At 42.6% G+C, this 14,643-nt stretch overlaps 1 protein-coding gene across 4 annotated transcripts in view; it reads left to right on the top strand.

Annotated features, from left to right (window-relative positions):
• Nucleotides 1–14,643, top strand: part of prex1 (phosphatidylinositol-3,4,5-trisphosphate-dependent Rac exchange factor 1) — a 95,708-nt gene that overhangs the window by 19,034 nt on the left and 62,031 nt on the right. For all 4 annotated transcript variants that reach the window (XM_079360464.1, XM_079360465.1, XM_079360463.1 and 1 more), the window contains exons 2-4: nucleotides 2,585–2,650; nucleotides 2,864–2,986; nucleotides 11,618–11,722. In XM_079360464.1, the coding sequence (XP_079216590.1) occupies nucleotides 2,585–2,650; nucleotides 2,864–2,986; nucleotides 11,618–11,722 (294 nt within the window). The remainder of the gene's footprint in view (nucleotides 1–2,584; nucleotides 2,651–2,863; nucleotides 2,987–11,617; nucleotides 11,723–14,643) is intronic.

Raw genomic sequence — 14,643 nt, 5'->3', positions numbered from 1 at the left:
CTCGCCTTGGTTTCTATCTTTAGAGCCAATGTGTGATTATGAGTGTGAGTCTTTCATTAACGCAGAGGGACTTACAGTCAGTAACGCATGCAGTAAGCTGGTGTTAAATGTGACTTTTTAGAGCACGCAGGGTTAGCTCAGCCAAACGACAGAACAAAAGTACTTTTTCTGACTGACAGTTAGTGGAATAGTCATTTGAAGATGAGAACCAGAAACATTGATAAAGACGATCTTTTGATTCTTAAAATGTGTTGAAAAAGGGCATCAAGTTTGGAGAAATGCAAAGTAACAATAACGTCAACACATTTTCAGCAGCATTGAGCAGCTTTGTCTTTATTGACTCCATGAGGTGCAGGTTCTGCTACTTAGTTCTGCTTTTTGTTCATCAAACTCAATAAGATATAAATAAGAAACAAACATGCAGCTGCATAAAGTAAAGGCTTGTTGTTTTCGTGTTCTCTTGAAGTTATCGAAGTAATTTAGGTCCTTAAGGAATCAATTTAAGGGTCCTACTGAACGACCATTTAAAAATGGTGTGTAAAAATACTGCGTAGAAGAATTACCTCCTATATCTCTTTTTTATTTCTCCAGATGTTTTTCTATTATTCCTCTTCTGTTAAACTGTTTCCTGTTCAAATTTGGAGATTTTTTCCATTTCTAAAGTACACTGATGTACTGAGATGATTTGTGTATTTTAAATCCAAAAACGGTTTCAACTTAAATCCCTGTTGGCACTAAATTCACATTTAATTGGGAAGTGTTGACATTTTATTAAAAAAAAACAAAACGGAGGAGCTCAGAACACGGACTAATTGGGACATTATTTCGAGAGTGCAGCACTTCTGTCCTCTGGAGTTATTTTGACATCGGTGAACACCAAAACATGAACTTGTTTTTCTGCTTTCGATATGTCCAGGACAGAGAGAATCACAAAACCTGAGCAATCAAAACCAACACCACCACAAACATCCAGACCAGTGTGTCTTTGTCATGAGCGAGCAGCGACGTCGCATACAGATCATCGGTTAGTTTCTCACTTTGCAGGATGCAGGTTTCATCCATCTTATATCTGAATCACTGTCCTTCAACTCAAACTAGATCCTCACTATCTTTGTTCATCATTGTACCCAGTATTTATTTCCCCTTATCGAACCCTTCATCTACGTGGCTCGCAGTCAGTGTTCAGACTTTAGGCTCTGACATGCTGGCAGACAACGTCAGCAGCCTGCCAGAGAAAGAAGAGGGTTTTTTTTATTACCATTTAGTGGTGCGGGGGATTCATATCTCCTCAATCCCCTTTTCTTTTTAAGACAGTGTTGGCGTCCCGAGATGAGGCAGACAGTCAGACAGAGGCAGGTTTAGCCCATCGACGCAGAATGAGGAACAGAGAATAAAAGAAACAGATTCACTTCCAGTCTCTTCACCATCCGTTTTTTTTTCTATCAAGTCTTGATTGGCAAACACACACACACACACACACACACACACACACACACACACACACACACTCCCACACAAATAAAACTGCACACACAAGCAGCTCTCAACTTGACATGAGCCTATTATGGGCGTCTTCGGTGAAGTGGTGTGTGTCGACACTGCAACAATGAAGCAGCTATTTTTTGCTGATGTCTTACAGATGAATGCTCAGGTGCATTAGTTTCCACTACGGAGGATCCATACGGTGGGCTGTGAGTGTCACAAGACAGTGATGAAAAAACATGTCACATAGTGGAAAGCTCTGTGCTAGCTAAGGGATGGCAAAGCCACTGTGACACATCGAAGCGTAGCGCCGTGAAAAGCAGTCTTATGCGAGTGTACATGTGATGGTGGGAAGCTGAAAGCCGTGTTTGTTTGTCTGTCCTCGCGTGTAGTCATGTCTGTACGTTTGTGTTTCCTCAAAGCAAAGAGCACTTACTGTACAGACTCACTCTGAGAGGATCAGTAGAAGGAACCTGGACTTCCACTTCCTGCATTGTGTGCACACAGAAATCTCTGACAGAAGATAATGAAAGAGGTTTCCAAAGATAAGAAATGGGTCTTTGTGTTGCTTTAATAAGTCATAGTCAGCGTTGTTTTGGCTAACCTCAAAGGTTCCCCTCGTGCAGCAGAGCGCCCGATAATCTTCCTCCCAGTCTGCTTTTGTCCTGCTCTCCTCATGGACACATTCAGGTGTTACCGTCATGAGTAACATTTTTGAACATCCAGCTTTAGCTCAATAACGTCAGCATATGTGAATGCTATTTATCTTATTAACTTATTAATTTGATTATCTGGCTTGATTAACAAACCCTAATAAGGGGATTAGCATGCTTAAATTATTTGACAACAACTGGAAGTCTCCGGATAACCTTTTGAATTTCTGTAACGTCAGAGCAAGTTGTAAAGTCAAACACATGATTGTTGGTCACAGGGTGTACAGCCGGCTTACACAGTCACATACTGAACCAAATGTAAGATACCTAACAGTTCTTTATACCCCTGATTCATAGTCAGTGGTCGTCCAGCTATATGGATGGAAATGTGCCTTTATTATCATCATTAACACAGATTTTTTTTAAGCAATGTTTCTTTTATTTTTCAGGCGTTTTTGCACAGAATCAGACAAACAGCAGATGACCAGCAGTGTCTCTCACCTGAACACGTGAAGGTAAGACTTTTTAATAATCCAGTTGTTTTTGGATATTGTCGTCCTCACATATAATATTTAATGACAGATTTGCTTTCTTTTCCCCCCCAACCTCCAACCATCTGTTGGTCCCTTCCTTGCTCTTCTTCCTCTCCTCTCCTTCCTCCATCCTGTTTCTTTATCTCTTCCTTCCTCTGCATCTCCTCCCCCTTTACATCATCTCTCTGTTTATAGATTCTGTTTTCAAATATTGAGGACATCCTGGAGTTGCACAAAGAGGTGTTGTCCACAGTGGAGTCCAGTCTGCAGCCCGAACCCCATCCTCATCATGCACTGGGACACGTGTTTCTGCAGTTTGTAAGTACATGGCACACACAAAAAAAGCATACAATCACACGCATATACAAGGACACGCATGTGGGGGAATTCTCTCTCCATGCAAAAAGCCCTCACACAAACTCTTTTCATGGGCTACCCGTAACCACAGATGCAGGGAAAGCGTGCAAAGCTTGCAGGGAAAATGCCCCTTAATTCTCTCTTTCTCACACGAAACACCCCTTCACACACAAATTCACTCACACAGGCTACCTCCAACCCCCCTCCACTTCCCTACTTTTTCTCCTTTTTCTAAACAGGCTTACATCCTGTCCGGCCAAAGAGTTTCTCTTCCCTCCATCTCTCTTCATCAGTCTGTGCAAGTCCCTGTCTCTGCCATCTCCGTCTTTTTTTTCCCCTCCATCCCTCCATCCAAAGATTCCTCTCTCCGCTCTGTGACCCCCCCCCCATCTCCTCCCCTCTGTTTGAACTCGTTTGGCCTCAGGGAACAAACAAAGAAGGGTCTGTGTCCGGGGAGGAAGAGATGGTGTGTCACTCAGTGCAGGGGACAATGCTTCTGCTGGTAGCACTCAATCTCAAGCTCCTTCTCTAACTCTCTCCCTCTCTCTCTCTGTTTGTCTCGCTCTGATCTCCAACACTTTCACTGAGGCACACACCACCTCAGCCAGGTATCAGCCTGCAGGTCAATGTTGCACGGCACCATTAGATTGGATCCCAGAGTCTCCGAGGATATGCTTTGCCTCTAAGAAATGACTGTATGTAAAAATCTAACCTCTGAACCATTTTATGAATCACACTACACGTCTATCAACCCATCCCCTATATCGTCTACTTTCTGGTTGCATAAGTTCAATTTAATCTCATATCAGGGTAGCTGTTGAATTGGCCCATCAAATCTTCCCATCACACATATGGTCATTATGGTCATTCAATCTGGCAGGCCAAGTGTCACCATAGAGAATCGATTAAAGGAGCCCAGCCTGTTTTTTCCATCGCTCCGTGGTCAGACTGGGAGAGATAGAGGTCAGACTGGATGGGTAATGAAAGCTGCAGGCGCTTGGATTTCAATTTACTTTGAGACAAGACAAGAAATAAAGCTACCTGTGGTTCAAAGTGCCATTCCACATGATGATGAGTCACAGTATTGAAGTCAATCCAAATAAATGGCATACAGCTCATACATTATATTTCAAATAAGTACGAACAGAGGCTATGTGACGTATTTAAAATGTGCTGTGAAGCGTTTTAATATGGTGAAGGTTTGTATGAATTTGAGGTTTGCAAGAAAATATGAATGGGATCACTCAAAACCAAGAAGCGTGTTTCTGCCCTTGCATTATTTGGTTGTTGAATCATAAAATAGCTGCCAATAGCCTCTATTTTTAAACACTAAATATCCCATAAAAAGACCTCAGTCACACGAGGGGCTGATGGCTGAGGCGCGGGGTCGCTGCCCATGTAAGGAGGACGTAATGTACTGTTATACTTTTATAATAAAGCTATAAAAGCCCAAAGATAAATCTATAAAATGAAATCGACCAATAAACCACACAATAACTTGTTCTAACAAGAATTAACTGTGTAGCTAAACTCAGGTACATCGACATAGATGTACTGTGAGAACAAAAAGGGATTCATGAGATCGTTCGGTGTATGAATGTATGTGTGTCCCATGTAGAGAGGCTACATGGGGTGGGCGACTCGTGACTCCTTTGCCTCATGTTGTTCCCCACTCTATTCACTGTCCCTAAAAAGTCCAAGGATAAATCTTTAAAAAAGGAATTTACAAATTCAAATTCTACATCAATATTGGGACAACATGAGTTTGCATGTAGGCCAGTTTTCAGTCCGCTTGCCCCCTCTACAGAGGCTATAGTCCTGCAAGTTGAACCTGTGGCTCTTCTTCCGCATGTCAAATATAAAAAAAATGACTTTCTGACTCTATTCACTGTCCTATTTCTAAATAAAGGCATAAATAGCCCCCCATAAAAAAAGGAAACTGACATTGTCATCTTAAAATGACAGAAACTGCTTTCCTCACTTCCCAAACGCGTACTAAGTCAAGCTACAGAATGGTAAATTATCCGTCTCAACTTTTTCAAATGGCGTTCCTGCCATCAAATTTTAGATGAGCTTTTAGTCTTCCAAAACAAAATAAAGTATTTTGAAATAAGACTTGCTGTTTTATGCATGTTTCAGTTACGTATGTTTTCCAATGTTTTTGAGCGTCTCAGCTTCTTAGGAAATGGGTTTGTCCATTAACAAGTTGAAACACATCCATACATGTTCCTACAACTCCAACATGGTGTCTTGGAAAGCATTCACTACACGTGTATACACTGCTGTATCTAAAAGACACATTGGGTTTTTTTAAACTCTCCGTAGATCCATTCAAAGAGCTTTGTCTCCTTAAACACTGCCTCCTCACAGCCAATCGTTGGGCCCGTCTGGCGCCCCCAGCCATAGCCCTTGACCCTGACCAGAGGTCAACACCATGACTGGGATTTGATTAACCTCCTGCATTGTTCCACGAGGCTGTCTGCCACTCACATTGAGGGAAGATAAATGGGAAGATTCATTGCTATTCAAAGTCAGATGTTGCCAAGATTGTTCGGGAGGCTGCAGATGTAGAGAATTAAAAAACAAAAATCCAGATTTTGATCCTGAGTTCAATTAAATACAACAGTTGTCATTGTTTTAAATGTTTCTTCTTTACTTTTATTAACTCAGGATATTTTTGCTTAATCATTTTCCAAGAAACTCGAGTGGAGAAAAAAAGTCACACATAGATGTATATCCCTCATTTTAAATCACAGCATGCGTGAGATGACTTGTCCTCTGCGAAGGTGAAACAGTGACCCGTGTTAGTGGAGAAATCAGAGACATCAATATTTGCTCTATTCCTGTGAGTGTGTACATGAGCTCAGTGCAAGAAGCAACAGTTGTGTCATTATGCAGTTTTTGAACTACACCCATTATGCTTTGACTTTTCTGTGATTTCTCCGTGTGTGATACTAACTAGACCTCCGAAATAACATACCAAATGATGAAGATTTTGGATAAAGACTCACGTTTATCAAAGGGACAACCCAAGTCTTTGAGCTATTCTGGGTACACTGGTGTCTTTCAGTCTTTCAGGAGTAGGCCTGATGTTTAAATTTGACTTTGTGGTCCACACTTTGGCCCTGGTTAGACCTTTAGGAGAGCTTGAATTGACTATTCAGTTGTTGTTGCTTGAGAAAAAGGAAATACCTTGAGTGGGCTGGGGTTGTAAACATGGCGACAAAAAGGCAGGCTGTTTTCAGGTGCAGCTAGCTTCAGAGGTGACACCATATCCAGGAGCAATTTAGTGTTAACTGATCTGTAGCTGTATTTTAAATGAAACGACCCCTCTGTTTGTTGGTCTGAGCATTTCTTTTCAGTACTCTTTCATTGACAAGTCCACTCGCTGTATTAGAAAGCCTGAAAGTTGTCCTAACACACTGAGACATCCTGGATTGCAGTTTGTGCTAGCCTTGTAAGCACAAGCATTAGCTTAGTATGTGGCTGTTTTCTAAACCCTTGCTCTTCTCCGGCTCACACCAATCCCCCAAATACAGACGAATCAAACGAGCTAGCTTGGCCAAAACTCACTGCTTGATGTTAACAGTAATCCATAAGCTAACTGGTCAGGTCACAGTGGCTGTATCCGCTTCTTAATTATTCTTTGGTCTTAAACAAAATCCTGGCTGTTTGTTTTCTGCTTTATTAAAAAAATACTTTAAAATGTTCTTTTCAACAAATGAGCTTTACATGAAGCTGAAAATCTCGAGGTTCCTTGAATTTCTCTCTTTGAGAGCACTTTGGTTTTCTGAGTTTGTTTTATCCTTGAAATAAATGAGGAAGTCTGCAGTTCATCACAAGGTTTTACAAAGGAAGCCCTGTATACTTTTAGATCACTACAAGATAATTGGACCAATTTTGGCCTGATTACCCTGTCACAACAACCCTTAAGCCCTTCATTGTTATCCTGCCAGATTTCTCTGTCGTGGGAGGTGTGTAAGGAGTAATGTGATTTTTTACAGAAGATCGGGGGAGCAAACATCTCACCTGCAGCTCACATTGTCACATGTTCAGCCCGTGTTTACGTCGTATGAATGACTTACTCCAAAGTTCTCCTGGAAAAAAGTCATCCAACAACTACCGCCAGTTAATTCTGCTTGTCCTCCGCCATGAACGTTCATTCTTAAGTCACGTTTGACTGTGAGAGAAGAAGTGTTTGTGGAGGGAATCTGTTTGTGTGTGTTGTGCTGTTTTGGTCTCCTCACGTTATAGAAACAAAACCAACAACATGTAAATCATCATTCTCAACATATCGGCCAGGCTTTAGATAGATAGATAGATAGATAGATAGATAGATAGATAGATAGATAGATAGATAGATAGATACTTTATTGATCCCGAGGGAAATTCAAGGCATCCAGTAGCAGTATACAGACAGGCTCCAACAGTCACAAGACATTAGTTACAATACACAACCGCTGTCCCCCTCCCCTCTGTATACAATAAGCCCCAAACAAGATTTAGGAGCCCCCTATATGACTAAGAGTAAACATAATTGCAGGTTAAACATGTGCAGTTAACATTAGCATTGGACTTAAACTTATATAACATAAATGTACATAACCTGTGAGGGAGAGAAAAACATGTGCTGGTTAAAAGAGACTTGTAAACAGTTAAAGAGCCTTAGAAACAAAGTGCTGACCTTCTAGAAACTAGTGTTTGTGCATGTACAGTGGTGTTGAGGTAGTGCCAGAGGTGTGAGTACAGTCATTAAACAGTCAATGCAGACAGTTAGGGTTGCAGATTGGGCCATTAAAATGCTCAGCAACATAAAGGAGCAGTGATTAGCATTAAGTATCCAAAACAATAAGGTGAAATCAGCATTAAGTGTCCAAAACAATAAGGTGAAATTTGACCTAATTAGGGTGATCATGTCAACCCTTACAGAGCATAACAGTACAGTAGGCTGAAACCAGACATAATTAGGGTAATTATTATTAAAGTGACCAGTGCTCAGTAAGGTGACTATCAATATGCATTGAAGTGTCCAACTGGAGGCTGACTCTGAGGTCAGCAGTGCAGATGAGGAGTGAGAAAAAAGTGAAAAATGAGTCCTGGGTTCACCGGGTGCTTCTTCCCTGACGTGACAGTGAAGTGTTGTACAGTCTTATGGTCAGGGGGACAAAATAGTTCTTGAGTCTGTCCGTGAAGCACGACTGTGACAGCAGTCTGTCACTGAACATGCTCCTCTGACCGGTGAAGGTGCTGTGCAGAGGGTGGTGTGTGTTGTCCATGATGGAGAGTATTTTGTCCAGAGTCCTCCTCTGCTCTGTACCCACCACAGAGCCAGCCCTCCTCACCAGTCTGTCCAGGCGTGCTGCGTCCCTCTTCTTGCATGCAGCTTCCTCCCCAGCACACCACGGTGTAGAAGAGGACACTGGACACCACAGACTGGTAGAACATCTGCAGCAGCTTTTTGCTGATGATGTCCCCATAACTATCACCGGAACTGAGGGCTTGTACCTCTATCGCTTAGCAGCTAGCCTAGCCTTTAGCTTAGCGCCAGCTCTGCAGCCTCTGTACCGCCGCCTCAGCTCCTCAGGTATCGGTTGAACGATGCCGGCTTGTCCCGCTGTCCAGAGTGAGAGCAGCTTCTCCCTTGAATAAGCAAGATTTCCGCTGCTATTTCCACGAAAACACGAAAAGGATATCCATAGCATATATAAAGTTTTACACTGTAAGTGTACTATAAAAACTATAAAAGTAGAAGTTAGCACAGAGCCAAAACAAACTAATAACATATCAAGACGAGTACGACAGGGACGGAGCTATTGAATGTGCAGCCACTCGCGTCGGCGCACAGGTGAGTGGCCGCACATTCATTTGTACAGACATGTTCAGAAACATCAAAATAGTCCATCAGCTAAGTCTTGATTTGATACAGCGGTTGAACTATAATGAATACAGATAACGAAATGACATGAACAAAGTGATAAGACTTGTCCATGCTTCCTGACCAATCTCACCCCCCCCCCCCCCCCCCGTGTTCTCCTCCTCTTTCTGTGTAGTGTACTAACTCAGCCTGACAGTATCTGGGGTTTCTCACCATATGCCGGCGCAGCTGTTGCTCCCATTGGTGCCTGGACTGGAATCCCCTTCCAAACGTGGTTTTGGGTGTGTTTGGGGTCCGGCCTGTGCGTGTGGTTAACACAGCCCACCGTTTACATTGTGTCGCTCTCTTGTTTTTACACATGTACAAACAATTTTTTTTAACCGACCGAGAAAAGACAGAGTTCTATAAAAAGAGCTGTCGGCTTTGTTTTGGCTGCTGCTGTCACCCCTGCTGGGTTACCATGTCAAACACACACATACACTGTGCAGGGACAAGCTCTGTGTCGTTAAGTTTGTGTGCCTTTCGAGGATGCTGGCTCGGTAACTATTGACATTTTAAAAGGTGTTTTCCTTCTCTTTAACAAACATACCATATGCTATCAATCATTTGATTCTGATCAGTTGCAGAAACTAAACAATTATTCCTATTTAGCGTTATGGCCGATCCTGCTTTGAAGTCATCACCCCCGGGCTGCAGCAGTTTAGTTAAGGATGAAAGCGGGCGTCCAGGCACCTGCAGTTTTGGATTTCACCTGTGAGGCTGTTTCAAATGACAGTTTCAGTTTCTAGACCTGCAGCACACACACAGTTTCACATCCCGATTACTGCTATGCCCCGTAGTTAAGAATATACAATAGGCTTCAACAAGCTTCAGGGTTGGAAATTAATCTGCAGCTGTGATACCGAGTAGACATTGTTACCTATGGCACTCGCACTGTTATCTATGAATAATGCATTCGGTACATCATCAGGCCCAGGTGTTGTATTACACGGGGTAAAGAAGAGTAAATGACAGCTCAACAAAAGCTCTTCATTGGGTTTAGGGTTGTTTGGACTGGTTTTGCAGTGTGATGCTGTCACCTTGTAAAACGAGGAAATGTTGACATTACTTCAGAAAAGAGAAGTGTGGAGACATGTGTGACTAACAGTAAAAGAAAAAAGAAAAAAAAGAGAAAAAAAAAGCCTTGAGGGTCGGTGGGCTAATCAGTGTCACAGTAACACTTCTGCATGACAGCCTGGCATTGAAAAAGCTAATGATGCTACGAGCGCTGCTCATAATGATAAACTATGGCAGCTGTGGAAGTGCAGTCTTCACTGTAGTACAACTGAAACTCATCTGACTGTTATAACTGCTGTCTCCTCAGTTTCTGCTCTGCCCCGTCAATCTTCCTCCTGTCAGTTGTCTCAAACGATCCCTCAAGGCTGAAAACCAGCCTGTGAAATATGAGCCCTCTATATGCAGAGATCCCTCATTAATTCTGCATAATGGGCAGGTTATAATGCCGGCTTTGCTGTTCTTACACTGAACTTAACGACACCCAGTGAACTGCGGCCCAGGTGAGGTGTTTCTGGGGCATGTGGGGCAGCACCATCGATTATAATGGTGCGTTAGCCTCTTTTAAATGGTGCTTTATCTGGTCCTCTGCGCAGTACTGAACTACTAACACTTAGTTGTTGTAGATTAGCTGTGAGCTGGCTGATTTTAAAGGGTTGCACACATTCAATGCCCATAGCTCTCCACACATATCTGGCTCCAACCTTTATACAAGTATTAACCCAGCTCTGTAACTACCTATCCTGCTCACTCTAACATAAACCCATCTTACTGTCCTTTACCTTTCATACTTTATGGCCTGTATCCAGTCATGCAAGTTTTTTTTTCTCTTGCAGTTCCCATTTTCTATACAAAAACAAAAAACACAGTTTAGTGTTCTAAATCCTAAAACTCCCTCGAAATCAGCTGTTTGTCACTGACCTCCTAACACTCAGCTGGAAATAGCTCAACTTTTGGAACAATGGCGTGCCTGTGCATGTCATTTTTTTCCCGTCATCGACCAATAAAAATGAAGAAGATATTGGACTTCTGATACTAACTTTGTCAACAACAGTGGCAGAGGAAATACCATCAGACTCGTCTCTTTTTTGGGTCCAATTTTTAGAGCTGTTGCTAACGCCAGGACACAATCCCTAACCCTAAAACAGAAGTGGATGTATCTGAGCAGGGAGGTTGTGAGCACTGTTTGTAGACACAGGCGCTAAGGCTTGCAAAGGCAGCGTACCTCAGGAGTGGAAGTTGAAACTGGGAATGACGTCACACCAGAGTTGAGCGTGTTCCAGTTGCATGTAGGAAAAGCCACATGGACACCTCCAGGGGAACCTTTGTTTTGTTAGCCAGGCGATAAGAACACACTCTGTGATGCACAACACTATCGATGTGATTGATTTAATCACACAAAAAGAGGAACAGGTGGCTAATTAACAGCTTTAATGTACAGTTGATGCATGTAGCAGCCATGTTGGATTCTAACTCGGGCTACTCCGAGTTGCTCCGACTTTCCGAGTCGTAAAAAACGACTTCAGAGGACGTTCCAGTTGACACTTCCAGTTGAATGGGAACTCAGAATTTCCTACTTCTCAGTTCAACTGGAACGCAGCATTAGTCCCCTGGTTTGCAATCCTGACCTGTGTTTTTTTTCTTTCTTTCTTCCTGTTTTGCAGAAGGAGAGTTTCAAGGTGTACGGCGAGTACTGCAGTAACCATGAGAAGGCTTTACGACTTCTCATGGAGCTAAACAAGATCCCCAACATCAGGACTTTCCTGCTGGTAAGTCACCACTACTTCTCTCCTCTCCTTATCATGCCTTTTTCTCCCCAGGGTTTCTCCAATCCTGAGCCATCAAATCCATCTTTCTTCTGCATTTTTGAGGCTTTCCTTCCTCTTCTTGCTATGACTTTGACTTTTGTCCTATTTATTATGCAAAATACCTTTATGTTATCATTATTACTTGTCACATGTGCCTCAAGTATCCTGTTGCTCTCGTTGTGGTTTGTTCACTTTACCCTCTCACCTCAGTCTCTTTCTGACGGTCTTCCTCTGACCTACATTTCTTTCCTCCTGATGACTCTCTTCTTGCTTATTTCTTCTTTCCATCAACTATTCATCCTCTTCCTCATTGTTCCTTCCATCATATCACCTCTATTTCCATGTTAACACTTGACTAAAGGGCAGTAACCACAACAAAGCCGCAGGGTTCTTCCTGCCTGTACAGGATGCAGCCACCATCAAGGTCCCTCTTGTAGCGTTTCCGTCGCCAGCTGTGTTCCGACATCCCAAACTATTTGGCCCTGGACAATGAATGAACTTTGAATGGCGTTTGAGGCCCTTTTGAGTGGGGGTCCAACCAATGAAATCATCTGCAGATTCTGGGCCAGCCAGCTGTGAAGTGTTGGCAGCGTTTATGGGATTGGCGGAGAGATCAGAGGCGGTGCGTTTATCGCTGCCTGATGGTTTACTTCCCTGGCATTATTCTGACCCACAGCAGAGGAAACATCGGGATCACAGTGTTGCTGTGTGCTTTGGCTTTTTGCTCCGACTGGCTCACTCAAGCAACCATTAATTGGTTTGCTGTTTTGTGAGATTGATCCTTCCAAAATGAAATCAAAACATCTGGTTATGTGTCGAGCTGTAGTCAGACCTGCTCGGTGTAATCTCAGATATTGGAGCTGCTCATTCGTTTGGTGCAGCAACCAAGACAAAAAATAGAAACAAAATGTGTCAATAATTCAGATTTTAAAAAAACACAAAGCATCTTGTCTTTTTAAAGGGCTGACCATCATAGTTTAATGATTTGAATCAGTCGTGAAGAAGACACTAACAGGTAAAACATGATGTTTATGTTAGCTGGAATGAGTTTAGTGTTGTATTGGAACAGCCACATTTCAATTGACTGTCAATATTCACTGTCGTACTGTTTAACCTAAGTTGATTTAGCAAGTAAAATAATCGCCCTTCTTGAAGAAAAGCATTCACAATAAAGGTTTCTCATTTCTTAAATCGTTGAATTAGCATGTAATGGTGTTGAAATAAGAATGCCCGCTGGCGTCTTTTCAGCTGTGTTTAATTCCAATGGAATTAAATTCTGGATGAAACTATTTTTATGCTAATTGATTCACACAATGGACAGAGCTCCTGAAATTGCATGAAGAAATGGGAGTCTTGTTAATTACGTTGGAAAAGAGGAGAGGAATAACGCGAAAGCAAAAGGAGGTCAGAGTGAAGAGCAGAGGGAGCTCTGGCAGATTACAAATAAGCAGAACATGAGAGGGGAGAAGAAAAAGAGAGTCGGGGAGGATTTAGATGGAAACGGGCGTGTGGGAGAGGAGCACATTAGGAAGCAGTGGAACCCCAAAGTACACTTTGGTTGTTGCTCATTTTTCCATCAGAGACACTTCACAACACCCCCCCCCCCCCCCCCCCCCCCCCCTCCCTCATTCCAGCTTCTCATGCTCTGCGTGGAGTTGAAAGGAATTGCCATATGAATGTAATGCTCTAAAGTGATCTCCTGCCTCCTTTCCCACTGGAGAACACTCGAGTGGTTTATCTGCATGGCTGCGTTTGATCTTTCATCCCATCCCATGAGCTCATAGCACACTGACAGGCGGCGCAGAGAAGCTCTGACTGTAACTGTACGCCACCCTCCCTCTCATCCTTTTAACTGGTTCTGTGGTCCGGTTTGGTAAAGCCCATATCTTCTGGGAACGAGAAGGCCTTTAAGAGGTTTCTCAGTAATCCTTTTGTTGAAAGACTCGATATTATGGAGGGTTCTTTCTTTTCCGCGGTACACCATAAGAAATGTAGTTTAGCTACAGATGTAGAGTAGCCAGCTTAAAAATGACACATTTAGTTTTCATCCTCCTTACTTTGCTTCATGAGGTGCAAAAGGAAATGATCTTTTTCCTTTGATTACAATTTTCAATATATAAAAAGTATACAGTCCGTTGTAGTTCTGTGTAATTAAATTAACAGTAAATGAATGATTCGACGTATGGAAATGCACTGCGCCTCACTCGTTCCACCGCTAACTAACTGAGACAATCATCGTGCTGCACCTGGACCTGTTAGAGATACACTGACTGTGACTGAATAGAAACGACAACAACAGTCAATTAAAGTAATTTATCGCAGGAAAAAAAAACGCACACAAGGCCGTGAGACAGCAATGCAAACATCTGTGTATTCAAAAGAGTTTATTCACCCGTAAGCTTTCTAAGATAAACAGTTTAAAAATAATGGAAAAGTACAATGTACTCTTTTACTGTGTTAATAAACAGATAAAGCAGGACCACATTGGAGAAACTTTTCTGGTTTAAACATTTGAACAAAATCAGTGTTTAAATGTAATTACTTAGAAAATGACCCTTTGAATGCCAAACTCTTACTGTAAACTGTAACAGTGTTTGGCTCAGTCTGTACGGACTTGGGTTGGGAACTAGAGAACCATTAGATCAGGTCCAGGTGTGACGTCTGAGAATGATTCTGGTAGCTGGAGAGGTGCTGGATCACTTCCTGCAGAGCTTCCCTTTTCCAGCTCAGGACGTCACTGTGACCTCTCTCCATTAGTGCAGCTATATAGGACCCTGTTTGTGTGTGTGTGTGTGTGTGTGTGTGTGTGTGTGTGTGTGTGTGTGTGTGTGTGTGTGTGTGTGTGTGTGTGTGTGTGTGTGTGTGTGTGTGTGTGTGTGTGT

Source organism: Symphodus melops (genome assembly GCF_947650265.1).
Source record: "Symphodus melops genome assembly, chromosome: 13".
Classification (NCBI taxonomy): Eukaryota; Metazoa; Chordata; class Actinopteri; order Labriformes; family Labridae; genus Symphodus; species Symphodus melops.
This window is presented reverse-complemented; position numbering and strand designations above follow the sequence as displayed.